Genomic DNA, 22317 nt, shown 5'->3' with positions numbered 1-22317 from the left:
AATTTGAAAAGTCAGTTTGAGACTGAGGATTTCCTAGCTAAGTTCTCGCAGAGCTCCTTGGAGCTGCCTCTAGCTGGCAGTGGACACAGGGTGCGAGGCTCCAGGCTTACTGCCCACCTTCCCAGTAGAGCCATTCCACCTGTCGTCTGTTTCACACACTCAGGAGCTTACCCTTGCAAACTGCATGTAGTTAAATCAACTGCAGGGGGAGAGGGGCTTTTCTAAGACAAAACCACAAGACGTACCATCATGTAATATGGAAAATTGTGAATGTTAGTATTTCTCAAGCAAATCAGGCTACTATCCAATTGTCTTCTGAATTTGTTCAAGCTCTAGATAAGGGTGCCATAAGAACCTCAGAAAATTTAAGAGTAGCTCTCAAAGCCCTGGAAAATGAAGCTTCTACATGTGGATTTAGTCTGGAGCGATGGCTCCCGCCACTGGCAGCACACTGGAATCTCATGCCTGTGCACCGCAGATGGTTCCAATATGCAGTCAGGATTGAGAATGTTGATCTAGTTTTTATTGTTGCTATTTGTCATTGTTCAACCAGTGGCAGAAAGTATCAGTGGTGTGAGAACCTTGGGATAAGATTTTCTTTTTTTTTTTTTTTTTTTTTCATTTTCCCAAGCAAGTGCACCACTGGGGGAGGGGCAGAAGGAAAGTGGCTCCCAAGCAGGCTCCACACCCGATGCAGGGCTTCATCTCACAATCGTTGAGATCATGACCTGAGTCAAAATCAAGAGTCGGATGCTTAACTGAGCCACCCAGGCGCCCCTTCACTTTTAATTAGAATTTTTCTCATCCACCCTAACTCCTTAAGTTCAAACCTAATGTGTGCAGCAAGTTCAGCTTCCAAAATGCCAATATTTTAAATAAAGCTGGCACACCTAAAGTACATGATCCTCTTTTGTTCTGAGGATTTGGGATAGGCATAGTAAGTGGATTGAAAGATGCTTGGCTCAAAAAAAGGGAGGTTTCAGCTAACAAATTGTTACTAACCAGAAACATCTGTCTTTCCACAATATGGCTGTGACACTACATGTCACCCTGCCCTTCTGTGTTAGAGGTACCCCCCTCCCACCTCAGGTTACACACAAGGTGAGTTATTATTTTTGTATCTTTTCACTTAGCCCTACTTTGCCATAAGTGAAGACTTGTTTGAGAGTAGTTACATAATTTGTTGAGAATTTAATCTCTCAAAGCAACTTACTTGGGGCTCTCATTCTTTTTATTCTGCATAGATCATAGTAGACCTTTGCAGACAGCTCTGCAGTCAAATAGATCTGAATTTAAAACCCAGCTCTGCCATTTATCAGCTGAATCTCTTAGGCAAGTTAGGCAATGTTTCTGATCTTTGTTTTTCTCCTCTACAAATAATGGTTAATATATAATAATATGCTCTCAGGTTTTGAAGGTGGCAAGAGAGGATACCCAGCATGTAATGAATACATAATGTGTTAAATATGAATATTATTATCTCAGCCATATAAATTTCCATGATTCTGGAGTAGTGACATTCTTTACAGGATATCTGTTCCATTACTCTCATATTAGAAGCAAGAAACTGAGGCTCAGATAAGTTTAGTGACTTACTCAGATCCTCAGCCAGTTAGTGGCAAAGCTTGGACTGGACTGGAACTCTGACCTCTTTTCTCACTGGGACAATGTAGATGAACATCCCTTGCTTTCTTTCTGTCTGGGCTGAAGAACGTACATTGGCCGAGATTATAGGCTGATTTATCTCTCTAACCCCGCTGCCTCAACAATGATTTGGGACAACGAGAATGGCCAGCAGCTGGGTAGTACAGAACCAGGCTATGAAGTTCAAGGTTCCTGAGGGAAGCTGTTGTCATTCTAGTCCACAGCAGCTTCAAGTCAGACTCAATGAGGAGCTATTATTCTATCAAGTTAAGGAAAGGCAGAAGTGTGACTACCTCGCTTCAAGGGAACTACCAGAGCATGTCACTCTATAGACGAACAGAAGCTGGGTCATTGCGTTTGACAGCTCACCTGCTAAATGCACCAGTTAACAGGCTGTTCCCTTCCTTAAGAGCTAGGGATCAGAAAGTTCAAACAGAATATTGAGGGATATTCAAAACACTAGGCTCAAATATTATCACAACAACCACTCTGTTCTTTAGCAAGCTCATTTTTTCTGAATTGTAACTGGCTATTTTGGCTTACTAAAACCCTTCCAAAAAAGAAAAATGAATGACAACTTGACCCAGATTGAGTTTGTCAATCCTTCGGTTCAAGAGCAAAATTGAGTATATTATTGCTTAACAGCCAAAGCCTTCTCCAAACATTTTTTTGGGGGTGGGGGTGGGGCAGGCAAGATCCCCACTTATACATTCATTCTGCATAAAATAATAGGGCCTGGCAGAAAAGACACTGGGTTGGAAGTCAGCGGATGTGAGTTTTTGTCACTATTTTACCACAGATTAGCTATGTAAAACTTCCACAAATAAATGTATCAACCAATATTCATGGTCATCCAGTGCCAAAAAAAAAAAAAAAAAAAACCTATAGCACTTAGAAAATTTAGTTTTCTGAGTTGGAAACTAAGGCATTTCATATGCAGGATGTGTCCTTGTAAGAGTTTGCTCTCGTAAGATAAGACTTCTATCAACTGTAAGTCAGGAGGGAACCAAACCCAAACCAACAGCTGTAAGAGCTGACTTTATCACATCATGACAGGATCTCGGCTACTGGAAGTTTTGGCATAAAGCAAAATTGTAGGCTATTTGTCCAATATTGCACTTTATTTTTATTCCTTCTAATAACATTTCATGTTAGAATGTCAACTATTTGGGAGAGCCGTGTGATTTGGTGGATAGAGCCCAGAGGATGGTGTTAGGAGACTGGACCTCTATTCCCCATTGTATCCCTAAATGTGTCCTGGGCCCACAAGTTGCCCCTCCTTCTTGGTACCCTGGGAATAGTGACAGGGACCTTCTCATGTTCCCTGCCTCAATATACAGACGTCTCAGTCTGTTTTAGTGCACAACTGTGAGGGCAGAGCTGTGAGGGTAAGAAAGAAAGGAGGTGAATGTTCTGGAACAATTCAGATATTATAAGTGTGAGATGATATAGTCATGAAAATTTGGAATCTTTAATATTCTGGGTGGTATATTAATCCATTCATTACACCCTTCCAGAACCTAAAATTATGTGACTCAGTTCCAGTCTCTGTAATGTACTTTGTACAAAGTGCCATAGCAAATGCCATTTCAGTATTTGGGGACTGAAACAAAATTTTAAATGAGGAATTTGAGGCCTTGCTGAAGCTACCCTTGTGTTTTATTTTGCACTAATTTTCTACTTAAACTTTAAATTCTTGTCAATCTGAGAAGTTTGCCAGCCTTTGCCTGCCACCTGTTTCCTGGTCTCCACACAAATGCACACTGCAATGTGCTTGTCTTCACATGCTATTTCTTTACCTTCATTCCTCCTTTTCCACATTTCTACCTCAAATTCTTCCCATCCTTCCAGTTTCGACCAGCGAGTCATTGTAAGTAAGCATGGGGTAAGGACTGCAGAGTATACTTTTTAGAGCAACTAAGGAAATGTGTAATGTTGGGTAGCCAAATGCGGACACACCTTCCATAGTACCTCATATATATATAGTGTATATATACACTATATATATATATTCAATATATATATTCTATATATATTGAATATATATATTTTCTATATATATATTCAATATATATATTCAATATATATATATTCTACATATATATATTCTATATATACATTCTATATATATGTTCTATATATATTCTATATATATTCAATATATATATTCTATATATATTCAATATATATTCTATATATATATGCAATATATATATATATTCAATATATATATTCTATATATATATTCAATATATATATATATTCAATATATATATATTCAATATACATATTCTATATATATATTCAATATATATATATTCAATATATATATATATTCAATATATATACACATATATATGGCAGTGGGATTTTTCAGGAATAGTCTGGCTGTTCTCTTCCTAGGAAAAGTGAACAGATTTAAAAAATGACCCTTGTGTCAAAATTACTAGAACAGTAATGGTTGTAGCAAGAGGCTATAGCAAGAGGACACTGAGGGCTAAGAGATGCAATGTAATTAGTACAATAAATTGGTGTGAAAAAGTCAAAATGAATAATACATGACTATTTTAAAACTCCTTGGCCCTAGGATCCCAGAATTTAATTGTCTTTTTTGTGTGTGTGTACAATGCACCCCAATGTTCACCAGCTAATATGCTAATACATCCAAGAAATCTTGCTTACAAGATTTTGACCAGTCACAGATCTGGAAATGGAAACATTATTGGAACCAGCAGAATTAGGTCTTGGTTCTATTCCTTCCCAGCTGTGTTAAACTGAGCTTATCATTTAATTTTTATGATATCAAATTTCTTATGTGTAAAGTAAGGAAGTTGGATTAGTTGTTCCAAGAGACCTTGTAATATAAAATGTAAAAGTACCTTCTGAGTTAAAAAGGACAATATTTATTTTTTAATTTTTTTTCAACGTTTTTTATTTATTTTTGGCACAGAGAGAGACAGAGCATGAACGGGGGAGGGGCAGAGAGAGAGAGGGAGACACAGAATCGGAAACAGGCTCCAGGCTCCGAGCCATCAGCCCAGAGCCTGACGCGGGGCTCGAACTCACAGACCGCGAGATCGTGACCTGGCTGAAGTCGGACGCTTAACCGACTGCGCCACCCAGGCGCCCCAAAAAGGACAGTATTTAAATTGACCTTTCATTAGCGAATGATGCAATCAGATTTGTTGAAAGCCAATTTACTTACAGAAATCTGGGGGCCCAGAGCACAAGAGAAAAAGAGAGAGAGAGAGAGAGGCCTTTCTCATAAGCCCATCCCTAAGAGGTTTAGGCAAACCACATCTGTTGTTCAATGGTTGCAAATTTGCTTTGATGCTTTCTACCTAATCAATCTAACTGAAGATTCTATTGTAAAAAGCCCTGTGTATCCCCTTATTCACAGAAATTTTGCTGCTTTGCATAACTGCATGTGTCCTCAGATGTCCATTAGCTGATTAGGGCCAAGGAACGTGGGAGAGCGAGATAGACTGGAGAGCTATTGCTGTCAAATGTAAACATCAAAATACTCCCAATGGTTGTTACGGGTATATATTATGGATTTTGGTTTCCTTACCTTGAATTTTGAAAGTAGCTTAAGCACCTGGGAATGTACAAAGAGATACTTCTTTTGTTTCTCCTAGGTGACATTTTCAACCAGGGGCTAGTTTATTTAATTTGAAGTGTTTGATAAAATTATTCAATTTGTCCCATGTGAATCTATCTTAGAATAACCAGCAAGTTCTGTAAAATTTAACTAAGTACTAGAAAATATAAAAATTTATGTGAGTGAGTAGAGCTATTTTTCTTTCAAGCTGACATTTTTTTTTGCAAACTATGTATTTTAGTAACAGATATCTGAGTCCTCTTCATACTGCTAAGCAAGCACAAGTATTAACTACTATTGAAATATTTACAAGATAATCTATTTTTCTTTCTGAAAATGGAAGGAAAACCGTGACAAAGATCATTTTATAGATCAACTCCAGATATCTGATTATTGAGCAAAGAAGTTTAAAAGCATTTTTTATTAAGTTGCTCTTAAGACATTTGTTCATTTATTTACTGTAAGTATTTACTTACTGTCTTGGTGACTTTAGGTGACTGTGGTAAGAAATTGCATCAAAACAACTAAATCTGGAGAATTAAAGCAGGTATTTCTAAGAACATAACTGGAAATTTTTAGCCTCAAATCAATTTGGCCACCATTCAGGTTTTGTAAGGGTGCAAGTAAAACACAACATTCACAATTGGGACTTGAATAAAGTATATGCAATTTTTGGAAATTGCCTCAAGGACTTTGTTCCTCTAAACAATGTGCTGCCTTTGATGTTAGATGTTCCTGAGCTCTGACTACAATTTGGAGCTTTGGGCTTCAGCCTCTACTTCTTCGGAACAAAATTTCCACTAAACTCTGCTTTCCTCTGAGAAATAGCTGTTGGAAAAGAAAAAAAGTCTATTTGCTAGAGAATTAAAATGGTTTTGATAAAGTTCAAGACTTATTTTGACGGGGTCTCTTTCCCTAAGCATCTTCTCATTTCAATATCAAAAATTTTTTAAAAGTTACATGTACTTTGCTTATACATTTAAAATACTTTTTTCTCCTCCTCTGACTTTGTTTAAAATTCAGAGCACTAATGTACCAGTTTTAAGAAATGTTAGATACTATTGTTGGGTCTTTGCCATATTTTTTTACAACTTGCTGTAATTTTCTCCTCCTTTAAGCCTTTAGACTACAGGCCTTCTCCACCAAAAGCAATGCAAAGTAGTGATAAGGAAGCTCTGTGAGGAGGTGTGGCTGGGTTCCCAGGGGACTGCTTATCTTGGCCACTACTGAACACAAGGTGGGATCCTCTTAAGATGAGTTCTGGGCATGCTCTTTTTTCCCACATCATCCAGCCTGCTATTGACAGTGATCTTCCCCAAATGAAAATTTGGTTCAAACCCTTTATGGTCTTTCCACTGCTTTAAGGATATAGTCCAAATTCCCTACCACAGCCCACACCACATCGCACTTCACTACCTCTTCAGCTGTTTCCCTTGTTTGCTGCATTGTTCTCTTCGCATCTTGTGCTGCAGTTGCATAGATACTTGCAGTTCCCTTAATAGTATCAAATTCCAACACATTGCTGACACTAACGACTCTATACCTAAATAGCCACACAGTCAAAATCCTAGAGTTCTCTCAAGAGGAGAACACCTCATGGAGGTGTTCCTTTCCACCTTCTCCTCCTTCCCAGAGAATTGACCATAGTCTCCTTTGTGCTCCCACTTCCCCACCACCCTAAGACACCTTATTATACATGGGTTAAATCTTTGGATTTCTTTACTAAACTGGAATTTCCTTGCTGTGAAGACCGTGAATTATTCGTTTGTTGGTTTGTTTGTTGTGTTCTTTGTAAACATGCTAAAACACTTTTGTAAATTAATGTATAAATGAATGAATACGCAAGGTTCCCTGTAACCATGATGGCCCTGGTAAGACAGATTTGGATTACAAATAGTCAATCATAAGGTTTCACTGGGACTCTACCACACCATGCCAAACCCTGGAGACTTGGTAGAGTTTGTGGTCTAGGTAGGGAAAATAAGAAAGGACCTCCAAAAGGAAATGGTATTAAACTGCGACCTGAAAAGCAGATAACTAGGCAAGACGAGGCTGGGAAGGGATATTTCTGGCAAAGGGAAGAGGAAGCACAAAGGTGTGGGCATCGAAAGAGTACAGGACATTTCAGGAACCAAGAGGCGTCTTAGTGTGGCTTGCACCTGAAGAGAGAAGGTTGGGGGCAAGCAATGAGGTGTGGAGAAAAGGGGGGGTGGCTGGATCACACAAGGCCTTATAGGTGTGCATAAAGAGGAAGGGGTCCGCAGCCCTTAGACTGAGCACACCTCCCTCACTGGCCCCAGACTCCTGCAGTCCCTGATGTCCTGTGGAAGACTTAGGAAGCCTGGAGGAGGGGCATATTTGTGCTCACAGTGAAAACTCCTCACTGGCTTCAGTTAAAGTTTTTAGAATTTTAACACTTTTAACCCTTAAAAATTTGGGTGTGGTTTGTTTTCTTTCTCACTTTTAGATTTTTTTTCTTGGGCTTAAAATATGTGAATGTTATTGAAATGTTTAAAGTATTTTGTTGGTCTTCTGTGAATGCGTGTTTTTCAAATATTCTTGCACTCATTCTGTACCTGCCACTTTGAGTAGGGCTTATTTACTTCCTTGTTATGTTCATTTTAGATGCAATCTGGAAACTCACCTAGTTGTTTCTCTATAAGAAATTGACCAAAAACTGTATAACTATTAGTATTTCACTGAATACCTATTATGTACAAAGCACTCTTCTAATGCTGAGGGAATTCAAAATGAGCTAGCCCTGGGAACTAGCAGTCCTGGAAACAAGTTTTACATCTCAAAAGAATCTATTTGGTATCCTAAAGCAATTATAAATTAATGCCCTACATGTAAATAATTATACTGAACTGAAGGGTATAAAGGAGATGTAACATTAACTAAGAGCTATAGATAAGTTCGTTCATTAATTATCCTTTTTTATAATTTTTACACACTTTCATTGATCCTCAATAAAAATATTTCTTTCCATAATTTTGATCTTAATATTTGCTGGAACTTCAAATACCATCACCAGGTTATTGTTTAAAAATGTTTTTTCTTATATTATCTTTTAAATCATCACACCTGAGTGTTCAAGATTAACTTAGAGGTATATTTCATTTATCATATGTAGTGAATCTGTACAGCAGTTGTTTTTTTTTTTAATTTTTTTTTCAACGTTTATTTATTTTTGGGACAGAGAGAGACAGAGCATGAACGGGGGAGGGGCAGAGAGAGAGGGAGACACAGAATCGGAAACAGGCTCCAGGTTCGGAGCCATCAGCCCAGAGCCCGACGCGGGGCTCGAACTCACGGACCGCGAGATCGTGACCTGGCTGAAGTCGGACGCTTAACCGACTGCGCCACCCAGGTGCCCCTGTACAGCAGTTTTTTTAAATACATGTGATGAATCAGGTGGTTGGACCAAGTTGAAGAACATGGTGAAAATAGGATTTATAAAAGAGGGGAAAACATTGCAGAAAACAGTTTGGGGATAATGTTTCCTGCCTGCACAATTTGGGGGTAAGGATTAGCTGGCAGCTGGTAGGAAGAGGCAGGTCTTGGTACTCTGACCTTGAGTAGACTGACCAGAAATGTCAGACATTTTCAATTCTTTGTAGATTCCCCAGGAAACCTTGAGCATTTAGCTGAAGCGCCAAAGTGACACTCTCTCTGGGGAACGTCTGGAAGCACTTTTCCACTCACTCTTCATTGTGGTTGGGCCCCATTTCTCTCACTAGAATGTTTCAAAGGTATAAGCAGAGATACATCCACAGAGTTTAGTTCACTGATACTTATCTAAGAATGATTTATAACTCTCATAAGCATAAATAACAGAAATGCTCAAAGTCAGTGATTGATGACTGAACAATGGTACATTCATACAATGGAATTCTATACAGCCATTAAAAATCTTGTCATAGAAGAATAATCTGTGGCATATGGTGCATGTCTGTGGTATAATATTTTAAACACTATGTACATATTTATACATACTTAAAACACAACGATCCTGTATTTAGATGCAGTAGCTAAAAGTTCAAATGGCTATATACCAAAAATGTTTAAAGTGCCCATCTCTGGGTGGTTTGATAATGGATGATTTTTATATTGTTCTTGCTTTCCTCACATTTCCCAACTTTTCTTCATTGAACCTAGATTATTTTTGCAATAAAAAATCTTATTTAATTTATCAAACTTGATAAAACAATTCATAATTTTACATTTATAAAGTTTAAAAGTATAATTGTTTAATTTTAAAAAACAATTTATAATGCATTTCATGAGATTTTAAAAGGATATATGAGAATATATTTGCATGCTTATGTTTATTCTAAAGAATAACCATGGCCTAGAATTTATTACATCACTTGGTTATCCACATCCTCAGCCAGTCACCTCAGACTGGAGCCAGCATTTCCTACAATTCTATTACAACTCTGAAATTCTACTTTTGAAAGAGAAAAAAGAATTGACTCACCCTCTATCAAGCAAGAAGAAAACTGAATTCAGTCATGCCTTTGTTTTAATTTTTACCAGGAAAGTAGAATTGGACCAAGGAGGTGGAGACAGGGAGGCATGAGGCAGAACTTTCGTCCTATGTAATCATCACGATTCTCCCCCTTTCAACAATTTTTCAAAGTTATGGAAAATACTGTGCAAAAACAGCTTCCAGTCTTTCCCCCCTTTATAAGAATAATAACAATAATAACCAACATGTATTTAAAGCTCATTATGTGCCAAGTACTCTGTTAATGTGTGTACACATACACACACACACACACACACACACACTAAACTAATTTAGTCCTTATAATATTTTGAGGCAGGTTTTATCATTTCACACATGAGGAAATAAAGATACATTTTCCTCAGCTGTAAAGCCCTGATGTAGAAATTCCAGCGCTGCCACTGGGAGAGACATGGAATAAATTTTTATTTTACGATATGTTCTGGAGTCCACTCAGTCACCTTATTTCTGATCTTTTTCTTAACTTCTGTTTTATACAGATGTGGTTACCACAGAGGCCTTACCATTCAACATTCATGGTAAGAAAATAAGACAAGAATTTTTAGTTACTATACACCAGTATCTCTCAGATGGGGAACAAAGTTTGTTCATTAATTTTTTTTAATTCAGGTGTAATTAACATATAGTAGGATATTAGTTTCAGGTCTGAAACTAATCACAAGAAGTGATTACTGATCACAAGAAGTGTACTCTTATCCCTTCACCTATTTCACTGTTTGTGGAAATGCAAGCTGGTGTTGCCACTGTGAAAAACGGCATAGAGCTTCCTCAAAAAAATATAAATCAAAATACCATATGATCCAGCAATTCCACTACTGAATATTTACCCAAAGAAAATCAAAACACTAATTTGAAAATATATGTGCACCCCTATGTTTATTGCAGCATTAAGTACAACATCCAAGAAATGGAAGCAACCAGTGTCCATCCATAGGTGAATGGATAAAGAAGATGTAGTATACATACACAATGAAATATTACTCAGCCGTAAAAAAGAGTGAAATCTTGACATTTACAACAACATGAGTGGATTTAGAAGGTATAAGGCTAAGTGAAATAAGTCAGCCAGAGAAAAACAAGTACCATATAATTTTACTCATAGGTGGAATTTAAGAAACAAAAACAAAGAAGAGACAACGAAAAAACAGGCTTTGTTCATATTTTAAAATAGTTACTTTGGAGTCATTGTTCTAACGCAACTCTATCTAATTAGACTTGTCACTGTGGCAAAACTGTGACAAACACTGAGAAACAGAAGCTAAGTAGATGCAATCCCTATTCCAGAGGAGTTCTCACTTCTGGAATACCTCACAGAAATACTACTGTGGGATAAAAAAAAATTAAAACAATCTATCAGAGTGAATAAATGCTGAATGCGACCACAAAATGGTGCACACAGGTAAAAGGGATCTCACGGTGCAGTGGTGAGGATGGTCTGTGGTCAAACCAAGCAGTGTTCAGCTGTCCCAGCTGTTGACCCTGAGTGAATTTCCCTAAGGGGTTTCTGTCCCCTGAATTTTAAAATAGGCCCATAACATTCATCTTACAGTATTTCTCTAAAGATCAAATAAGAAAATGTAGGCAAAATTGCTTCATCCCAAGCCTGACATAGCATAATTGCCTAGTAAATGAGAACTCTTAAGCCAGGCTGAGTGCTGAGAAAAGGGTAGTCAGGTAGCATTCACTATGTCTGGTTATTTCTCTTTTCTTTTTTCTTTTCTTTTCTTTTCTATTTTCTTTTTTCTTTCCCTTTCTTTCCTTCTCTCCTCTCCTCTCCTCTCCCCTCCCCTCCCCTCCCCTCCCCTTCCCTTCCCTTCCATTCTGTTCTCTTTTTTGCAGGCTCCACTCTCAGCATGGAACCTGACCCAGGACTCGATCTCACGATCAAGAGTTGGATGTTTAACTGACTGAGCCACCCCGACACCCCTCCGGTTATTTTTCTAGGAAAAAGAAGATGACTTCACAAGAGCTGGCTGAATGCAGAAAGGGAAAGTGTCTTTTGCAGGTGGGATTTAGGCAAGATACTCTAGGTTTTTTTTTTAAGGCTCAGAAAAAACTTAAGAGTGGCCGCAGGATCATTAGCTAATCGAAACATTGAGAAAATAACACTGAGATAAATGGAAGCAGCAGATTTTAAGAACAGAGACCAGGAGAGGAAAATTAGGCTAAGTGCTTGGAACTAATTATTAGGCTTCTGCATTCAGTGAGACAATCTAATTTTCAAAGTGACTTCAATGTGAAGCCAACATGATGGTGTCAAACCGGAAAGCATTTAAAGGTCAAATATAGACACCCAGTGCTATATGCCCTGAATCCTAAAAATAATGGCTAGCATGGTGGGGGATTGTAAGTGTTCCCATGCATTATCTAATTTTATCTTTGCAGACATCCAGAATTTTATCTTTGCAGAATCCAGAGAGACAGGTGTTATGATCTTCCTTTGCCCAAGAAAGTATTAAAGCACAAAGAAATTAAGTAACTTGTCCAAGGTCACACAACTAGTAAAAGAGATTCTTATGACTGAAACCCCATTTGTTTTGCTCCAGAGCTCATACACCAACCACAACCACCAACTATCATGAAGAAAGAGAAGACAAGCCCCAAATAACCTTTAAACATACCTTCTAAGGAATGATCAAATATAACCAAGTCCCTGAGTATGTGACACAATAAGGTATAATGTTATTTGTAACAACTAAATTCAAGAAAATTGTAAGGCTGTAGTAGTCATATGGCTTCATGATTTAAAGTGGCATTGGAGACAGCAGAGAAAGAAATGTAAGATGTGGACTGATCAGGTTAACTCTGGTGGTGCATTAAGGCAACATTACTAGAAACTTCTGCAGATAGGGAATCCGGTGCAACCGTTGATAAAAGCTCAAATGAGACACAGTAAGGATTTGGATCCAGATGGTGACCGTGGTATAAATCTGGAAAACTCATAGCAACATGACCTCTCTTGGGGATGAGCTACAGTTCGTGTGGGGCAATGGCTCACTGTGTCTCCTTTTTCCTCACCATTTTTACATATTTTTGAAAATGCACTGCTTTTGATATAAGTCGATAAGTGCTTGAATGTAGATACTGAAATTACTACTGTTAATATTGACACATTACTTCATAAATTTTACTAGCTAACTGCTTCAGATTGAATAGTAGCAGGGCCCCTGGGTGGCTCAGTCGGTTAAGCGTTGGACTTCAGCTCAGGTCACAATCTGGCAGTTCGTGAATTCAAGCCCTGGATCAGGCTCTGTGCTGACAGCTCAGAGCCTGGAGTCTGCTTCAGATTCTGTGTCTCCCTCTATCTCTGCCCCTCCTCTGCTCACTCTCTCTCTCTCTCTCTCTCTCAAAAATAGTAAACATTAAAAACAATTTAAAAAAATTTAACAGTGGCTGCAAAACACAGTTAATAAAAAGAAACCCACTCAACAATCTAATTCCGATATGGAATTGTAAAGACACACTCTATGTATTCTGACTTTATTTTGAAATTTTCTTTTTTTAGGAGACGGACTACTTGAACACATTTTTTCTGCGGGAGGTATGTTAACAGTTGGTGTAGAATAATAATAATTTCATCTTAAACTATTGACTTAAGATCAACTAGACACATTACTAGGTGCGATTGCCTAAGAAAATAAAAAGCATCAATTTTTTAAAATAAATGTTTATTCATTTTTGAGAAAAAGAACATGAGGAGGGGAGGGGCAGAGAGAGAGGAGGACAGAGGATTCAAAGCAGGCTCCATGCTGAAAGCAGCAAGCCCAATGCAGGGCTCAAATTCATGAACCATGCGATCATGACCTAAGCTGAAGTCAGACACTCAACCAACTGAGCCACCCAGGTGCCCCAAAAAGCATCAATTTTTAAATCAGAAGAGCATATGTTGTTAACTCTCATCATACAAAACTGTAAAGGCAAACAACATATGCTCTTTTTAAAATTAAAATATGCATTTCTTATTTTCCTAAACATTTTGGAACTAGCAATACATAATCTGATATTAATTTTTCTTTTAATTTCGATATTTTAGCCTTCTAACCAACCATGGGTACTTGAGCAAAGTCTCATAAGAGCTTATAAAACAATTGAACTTCCTTGTTTCCTACTTGTAAAGCAAGCAAGGAGCTTAAAATCATCTGATTAATTGGCACCACATCAAGAATAAACATAGACCATTTATATCTCAATCCTGATTTATTTTGGGGCCTACGCTACCACTTTGGGGTTATCCTCCCAACCCTCTATGACTGGAGGACCGTCACCCCCACTTCTTAGGTGTTGCTGTGGACCTGGCTTTAGTTGATTCATGTGCTCCTTCACTATTCTGCATTTCTCAGCCTCCCTTCACACTTGGCCTGTATCCATACTTCACACAAGAAAAATGAATGGTAGAAACGAATCCCTATTCATGAATTAAAGCTAAATAGACAGGAAGCTGGACAACACCAGGGACAGGAAAAAACACTTTTACCTTTTTTTCAATCAATAATAAGTCTTTTAAGTATAAATTAGCCAAATAGATATGCCATTTTACTTCTATGTCTTGCCTTCAGTTCTATTTACCTCATTTGAAAGCAGTACAAATATGAATGAATACGCAAGAAACTGTAACTTCAATTGTGTTTCATTCTCAACAAGTAAAAGATTTGAAAAATATTTTTAGCATATTTACAATGTCATATAGTTTGTCTATTACATTAGAAATATACTAATCAGTGTGCACATTATATATTATACTAGCATATAGTATAGTTTAGACATTGTTTTCTCTCATAACTTTGAAACTGTGAAAGAGTTTGTGGGTTTTTTCCATATCAAGGTAGAATGTCCACATAGCTCTTATCCATAATTATGCCTGTGAGGTCCTGTAGAACAATGGAGGTGAGTTGGAACTCTTGAGTCTTGGTTGTCATTAGATGTGTGACCTTGGACAAAGACTTTAGCACTCAAAGTTCCAGTCTCCCACATGGTTACTGTGGAAACCTAATCTTCTAAAATATAAGATATACTTAAAAGTATATTAATATATTTTCTGTAAAAACGCAAAGTGATACTACCATGATTTTACCTGTTTTATTTTTCAGTTGCTCTGTGGTAGCTTATTGCATATTTTTGCAATTTTCTGCTCTCTTTTTCTCCCACAGAGATAACAGGGATTGTGTATGCAGTAATGGCTGGTATCATCGGAACTATCCTCTCAATTGCCTTCTGTATTAAACGACTAACAAAGGTGAGATTCAGTTTTTAATTTTGCTATAAGTGCGCTTCCTCTGAGTGCAATTCAAGTCAAAGAGAAACAAAATTTCATTCCATCTTTTTCAACTGGACACTTTTTTTTTTTTTTTGCATTTGCCCTATAGAGGAAGCTGAAATATAAACCTATCCTCCATTTCCCAATGAAAAATTTTATAAAGTTTTGTCTCACTTGATTTAATATACTTTGATGCGTAGAGATGGAAGAGTCAAATTTCTAATTGTAGTATATACTTTAACTTGTGTGTGCAAAATATTTAAAATAACATGATATATTTACATGTTTAACACTTCTGCTGGTTTTCATTGTCATATTTCTTTATACAAATTTTTCAAACTCCATCTATGTGTTTTCCAGCATGAGTGACTTTCTTTTCTTCATCACAAAAGCTAACTTTATGTCCATATGATACAGCATTCCAAAGCACATAACCTTTACTATAACTTTCTATTTAAGATGTTAAAAAAATTTTTTTAATGTTTATTTACCTTTGAGACAGAGAAAGACAGAGTGTGAGCAGGGAAGTGGTAGAGAGAGAGGGAGACACAAAATCCGAAGCAGGCTCCAGGCTCTGAGCTGTCAGCACAGAGTCCGACTCGGGGCTTGAATTCACGAGCCGTGAGATCATGACCTGAGCAGAAGTCAGCCGCCCAATGGACTGAGCCACCCAGGGGCCCCTTCTATTTAAGATGTTTAAGATACATTTGTGTGTGTCTATGATGTTATAATTAGAACTGTGATCCTAGATCATTAAAGACCTAGTCACAAAAGAATGGTACGGTTGAGTTCTCATTCATCCTCTGCTCTTGATCTCTCTTTGTGATCTCCACACCATAACCACTATATATATTTTTTAAAAAGGCTTGTTTAGAAGGGTTACAACATTGCTATGACAGGGGTGTAACAAGACTGATAGTAAATTCACATTAAGTTCCTTTGCCTTTTTCTTTTTTTCTTTTTTTTCTAATGTTTATTTATGCGAGAGTGAGAGAGCCAAAGTGTGAGCAGGAGAAGGGCAGAGAGAAGAGCAGGAGACACAGAATCTGAAGCTCCAGGCTCTGAGCTGTCAGCATAGAGCCAGACGCAGGGCTCGAACCCACAAACGGCAAGCTCATGACCTGAGCCAAGTTGGACACTTAACCGACTGGGCCACCCAGGCACCCCTGCCTTTTTCTTTTTTAACGACTTCTATTAGGTGACTTCTGTAATGATCCAAACCTATGATGGATTATAAACACTCCATGTAAATGTATCTTGTCTAAATAATACTTCTTAATAAAAGTAATTGAGAGTGCCTGTTGTAATGTGAGAAATTTTGTAAAGACTTGAATGCAAGATGACTCTTCTTGTCTGCAGGATAAATATTGGGAGAAAATCATCTCCTTGTATTTGGGCATATATGGCAAAATGAGTTGTCTTCTCTCTTGGCTGGCGATCTAAAACCTAAACAAAATCAATAAAATACTTAGTTGGCAAAATTCAGAGAAAATATTCTATTTGTATATAGAAAACTTGAATCATGTCCAATATGCTAAGAGACCTTACTTCTTTTTTGTTTTTAATCTGAGAAAGAGAGGATGAGAATCTCAAGCAAGCTCCACACTCTGTGTAGAGCCCGATGCAGGGCTGGATCCCACGACCCTGGGATCATGACCTGGGACAAAATTAAGAGTCTGACCCTCAACCAACTAAGCCACCCAGGGGCTCCCTTACCTCTTTTTAAAAAAAATTCCATTTTAGCTTTTCATTACAGCATGGAAATATGAGAGTCAATGTTTGGGGTAATAATTCACTTATGGAAACATCAAATACTATTTAGAAAGACAAATACAAATTGAAATCAAAGTTTGTAGATATGTATGAAACCATAAATTCTTCCAAAAGTAACCTCTACAAAGCACATATTAATCAAAAGGAAACAAACTTCAGTCCCAAAAAATATTAAAAAAAAATTTTTTTAATGTTTATTTATTTTTGAGAGAGAAAGAGAAGTGCAAGCAGGGGAGGGGCAGAGAGAGAGGGAGACACAGAATCCAAAGCAGGCTCCAGGCTCTGAGCTGTCAGCACAGAGCCGGACGCGGAGCCCTACATGAGGCTCGAACTCATGGACGTCGAGTTCATGACCTGACCCAAAGTCAGGAGCTTAACCGATTGAGCTACCCAGGAGCCCCACCCCCCAAAATATTTTTAACTTGAGGCATTTTCTTTATAAGGTCTTAACTTTAGAAAATTGTGGCATTAATATTTATCTGGTTTTTATTCATAGAAAACTCCATCTCCCTTGCAAACTGCACAACCAGAGGACGCAGATCCTGAAAGTTCTGTAGAAACAAGAAATCCAGGTTGGTGCTAATATTCTTAATGCCTTTTGCGTTTTGGTGAGGGAAAAAAATTAGTTACTTCTGATTTGGGAGAGGTATGCCCAAGTAAGATTCATTTGTATTCTATTTTATCGATGCTACTTCTGTAAGATTTTTTTATGTAAACATTTGTCTTCAGCATAATGAAATTACCCCTTAGGCACAAAGTATCTTTAAAAAAAAAAAAAAAGGTAAAACAGGGGCACCTGGGTGGTTCAGTTGGCTAAGCGTCTGACTTTTGATTTCAGCTCAGGTCATAATCTCACAGTTGCTCAGGTGGAGCCCCGAGTTGGGCTCTGCACTGCCGGTGGGAAGCCTGCTTGGGATTCTCTCTCTCTCCCTCTCTCTTTGACCCTCCCCCACTTTCGCTTGTGTTCTCTCTCTCTCTCTCTCTCTCTCAAAATAAATAAATAACGTTTTAAAAAACAAGATAAAACACATACTATAACTAAAAGCAAAATTTAAGATCTTCTGTATACTTTTCATTTTCCAAACTGCAAAGTTATATCTAGGAGGCCCTATAGAGGATACAATTTAATAACCCCTGATCTGCAGCCAGACGTGGGTTTGAATCCATACTCCCAACACTTACTAGCTACGTAACCATGAAGAAGCTACTAATATGGAGATAATGGTAGTTAATGTGGAGATAATTTAATAATGACATAATGATAATGTCGACCTCATGGAATTTTATGAGGATTAAATGAGCTATAACAAGTAAAGCATTGAGAACAGTTCTTGGCCATAGTAAGTGCTCATGCCTGTTAGCTCTAATAAGTAATGTAGCCTCCATAAGCAAATGACCTCCTCTACACAACTGGCTAGTCACGTGGCCCCCTGTTTTTCCACTTGCAGGTGCTATGTAGATACACAACATGTGGAAAACTGCAGGTCAATTTTTTCACAAAGAACAGTATTTTTTTTTTTAAGAGAGAGATATCACCTGAGCAAGAGAGAGGGGCAGAGGGAGAGAGAATCTTTAGCAGGTTCCAGGTTCCATGTTCAGCACAGAGCCCCGTGCAGGGCTCTATCCCAAGACCCTGAGATCACGACCTGAGCCAAAATCAAGAGTCAAATGCTTTGGGGCGCCTGGGTGGTGCAGTCGGTTAAGTGTGCGACTTCAGCCAGGTCACGATCTCGTGGTCCATGAGTTTGAGCCCCACGTCAGGCTCTGGGCTGATGGCTCAGAGCCTGGAGCCTGTTTCCCATTCTGTGTCTTCCTCTCTCTCTGCTCCTCCCCCGTTCATGCTCTGTCTCTCTCTGTCCCAAAAATAAATAAACGTTGAAAAAAAAATTAAAAAAAAAAAAGAGTCAAATGCTAAATTGACTGAGCCACCCAGGTACCCCTACATAGAACAGTATTAACCCACACAGTGATTTTTTAAAAGAGCATTCATTGCCAACTTTAAAAAGTGGGAGATTTGTACATTAAAAAACATCCAAATATTAATGCTCCCTTACAGAAAAAAATATAAACTGTAACAATGCTGGAGCCTCTATACCAGCATGAGAGCAATTAATTCATAAGAGCCGAGGAGTGCTTGCAGCCTGAGCTATTGGTTTAAATACCAAGCCAATTTCATTTATTTTATTCATTATGGCCTCTTGTATAACCTCTATAATTAAGTGCATAGTTCCTATTAAATGTTGCCTGAAACATAAACCCAAGTGATGTCTATTTTGGGAGATGTCCACCAAGAACAAATCTCTGTGAAATGGGCTTTAAGACTCAAGCAAAGAGGACCTGACTCTGCCTTCTGCAAAACTGACTGGGGTTTTTCCATAATTATAAAAAATTACGACAGAACTGAAGACCTGTAAATTTTTGGATTCTAGTTTTAACCTGGGACCAAGCACTTATCTTCAAAGGCCTTGCTAGGTTTCCTAGACTTTGGAGTGAGGAAAGGAAGTTTTAAAGATTCGCTCCAGCTACATAACCTATAAGCAGGACTTGCCTTGTCAGGTTATCTTGTGGATTGCTCTTAAAGCTTAACCATGGTTGTCACATAATTACTTAGTCCCAGGAAGGTCATGCTATATAGAGTATATACAGGCATATACTCCTGGCATATACAGGAAGCACCGAGGTGGCTCAGTCGGTTAAGCATCCAACTTCAGCTCAGGTCATGATCTCACACATGGTTCATGAGTTCAAGTCCTGCATCAGGCTCTGGGCTGTCAGTTCAGAGCCTGGAGCCTGCTTCGGATTCTGTGTCTCCTTCTCTCTGTCTCTGTCCCTCCCCTGCTTGTGTTCTGTCTCTCTCTCCTTCAGAAGTAAATAAATAAACATTTAAAAAAATTTTAAATGGCATATACAAAGTTCTCAGCTAAAAGGATTAATAAAACCCAATCTGCCTATACTTAAAGTTTTCAGTCATGTGCCAGATTTACTTAATTTACTTAGGCTACCTTGTTATAAGACTTGCAGGTGGAACTAACATGTGTATTTTTTAACCTACATTGTGCATGGTTTCAAAAAAATGTTTCGATGGTATTTCTAAAATGGAGCAATTACCACCCAAAGCTTAATTTTGTTTGTTACTCTATTGCTATATGCTTTTAACTACTGATGTATTTTGGTGACAAATTTAGTGTTTAGCATTTCCTCTGCCATTTCTTCCTATACAATATTGAGTCTCTCTGTACAATAGTCTGCAAAAGTTTGGGACAATTTAATCCACCAAAGCACATTAAAATACCATTGTTAGTTTCAGTGTAACAAATATTTACCAAATGCTTACTGTGGGCTAGGCACCATACTTTAAAATTAGATTTACCAGTGAATGTCTCTATCCTTTAGAAGCTGAGAATCTAGTGAAAGGTGGTCATTGCAGTGAACAAATTTTAAGGTATTAGGGGCAATACCATCTAAAGAGACTGGAGCAGGTAGCAGAGACTTCTGGAGACAGAATCACCTGGGGCCCGTCTTAAAAGAGAGATGAACATTACCCAGGGCAAGATAAGGCAATTCCAGGCTGAAGGACAATATGACAAAAGGCATGGAAGAAGAAAGAATATGCTGTACTCAAGGAATTATGTGCATCTCTATATTAGCAAGATTAATGCTTTGGTTCTCAATTCATGTCTCAAAAATATGGAAAGACAGTGAAAAGAACCAGTGGCAAGTCAGATGAGCCAAATTTCAGGCTTCTTTTATTTCCCCCTATTTGTGCAAATGAGGTTATTAAATGTGTCTTAGTAAGTTAGTGAAATGGGTTATAAAATCTGATCCATCTCGCAGGAAACATTGGGAAACACACAATTATTAAAAAATGTTTTAGTCCTGTTTTCATAGAATCCTGCTATAAAGAAATGTACAAGTCAAAGGCAGTAAGAGACAGTAGAGTGACAATGCCTTCTTAACAAGAGCTAGAAATGTTAGAGTGTAAAGTATGAACTGCTTTACCCCCCTTGAACTTGCACATTGTTTATGCCTGGTGGGGAAGGAGAATAAGTGAGTCGGAGTTCGCTGTCCATGGTGGTGGGCGCATGTGACTCCATCAGCTCATTTCTCACGGGAAAATGTTTGGGATACACAGTTCCCATTATACCCAAATAGAAGAAAACTGTGGAAAACACTCTGTTTTAATAAGAGCAAAACTCTTCTCATCCATTTAACACACTCTCCAGCAGTAACATAAATCCAACTTTCTAGCCAAGAAAGGTGGAGGGTCAGATTTGATGAAGGAGACCAATCCAGCACCTTTTTCCCATGTGGTAGTATCAGAGAGAAATTTAGCAATGAGTTGTTGTACAGACTTCTTCTTGTTTATGTCCAAAGAAAAAAGTTATTCTCAAGAGAGATTATAGACTAGGGAGGTTGCTTTAGATTCAAAGACATATATGTTAATTCAACTCACTTATCATTTGCTGCCTTCCCACTGTACTCGGCTCCTACACAAGTTCTGTGTTAGTTTCTCATCTCTGTAGAAATTAGGAGCAGAGTAATTACATTTGTGCCTTATCTAAGGCTTTTGGAATAGATTTTCTAAAAAATTCTGTCTTTCTCTACATATTATTCTAATAGTGCTAATCTGAAAGAAAATTCCTTTCATTCCCTAATAATTATGTTCAAGAACAACTCTGTGAGAATGTAGAATTCTAAAGTATATTTTATGTATTCATTTCCTATTGTGCTTAAATATAACTATGTCCCATACTACTGCTTTTTTTCCCCCTCTATAATCCTTCTACAGAACAGTAATTCATGAGAATCTGCTCATCAAGCCAGATTTTGGAAGAAGTCAAAGACACGAGACTTCAGTCAACTGAAAAATGAATGTGTGAATTACACACTCCAATATAGCATATACCTTCCTAAGCTGTATGTACTTCAGGATGAAAATTTCATTGTAATGAGTCCAGTGACTCAGTGATGGAAAATGTCTGTATTCATTAGGTGTCTATTTCAAAATGTAGAACAAATATTTTCTTTCATGTTTGCTTTTGTGTGTTAGCATTATTTTTATAATTAATTGATTTGGAATTCTGATCCCCAAACTTTGGTTGGCTTCATCCGCAGTTATTTACAAGTGATTTATTCTATTTTATTATACTTTAATGATTGTGCTGTCGAATGAAAGGCTTGTCACATCTAGATGAAACCTAAGTTCTCATTCCAAACTTCTGCATCTTGTCATTGTTTTACATATATTAAGGGACCTGAAATCCTAATATTTCCCTCATTGCAAGATAGGGGATTACACTGATGATGATGATGATATTTTAGTCACATGAGTAAACCTTGTGTTTGGAGATGCCTTCCATACACACATGCATAAAATCATGAGTTATATGTAACGTAGATATAGATGTATAAAATGACATTCACATTCCTTCTCTCATACATAAAACAACACAAAAAGTTTCTCCCATGTTAAAAGGAAGCTTCATGTGTGTAAATGACCTATTTAAAAGAGTT

General features: G+C 37.7%; 1 protein-coding gene across 2 annotated transcripts in view; it reads left to right on the top strand.

The window, feature by feature from the left end:
* Positions 1 to 21833, top strand: part of GYPA (glycophorin A (MNS blood group)) — a 35407-nt gene extending 13574 nt beyond the window's left edge. Inside the window, exons 3-7 of one of the 2 annotated variants that reach the window (XM_047091824.1) lie at positions 10256 to 10294; positions 13282 to 13317; positions 14924 to 15009; positions 17300 to 17375; positions 21593 to 21833. In XM_047091824.1, coding sequence (XP_046947780.1) covers positions 10256 to 10294; positions 13282 to 13317; positions 14924 to 15009; positions 17300 to 17375; positions 21593 to 21600 — 245 coding nt within the window. In that variant the 3' untranslated portion in view covers positions 21601 to 21833. The remainder of the gene's footprint in view (positions 1 to 10255; positions 10295 to 13281; positions 13318 to 14923; positions 15010 to 17299; positions 17376 to 21592) is intronic. The other variant, XM_047091825.1, reaches the window with a different exon arrangement.
* Positions 21834 to 22317: the final 484 nt, after the last annotated feature.

This window comes from Lynx rufus, unplaced genomic scaffold, assembly GCF_022079265.1.
Source record: "Lynx rufus isolate CCGP_SWC_20201006 ecotype Redwood Valley unplaced genomic scaffold, mLynRuf1.p SCAF_3, whole genome shotgun sequence".
Lineage (NCBI taxonomy): Eukaryota > Metazoa > Chordata > Mammalia > Carnivora > Felidae > Lynx > Lynx rufus.
The sequence above is the reverse complement of the archived record's forward strand: the minus strand, read 5'-3'. Positions and strand labels throughout refer to the sequence as shown.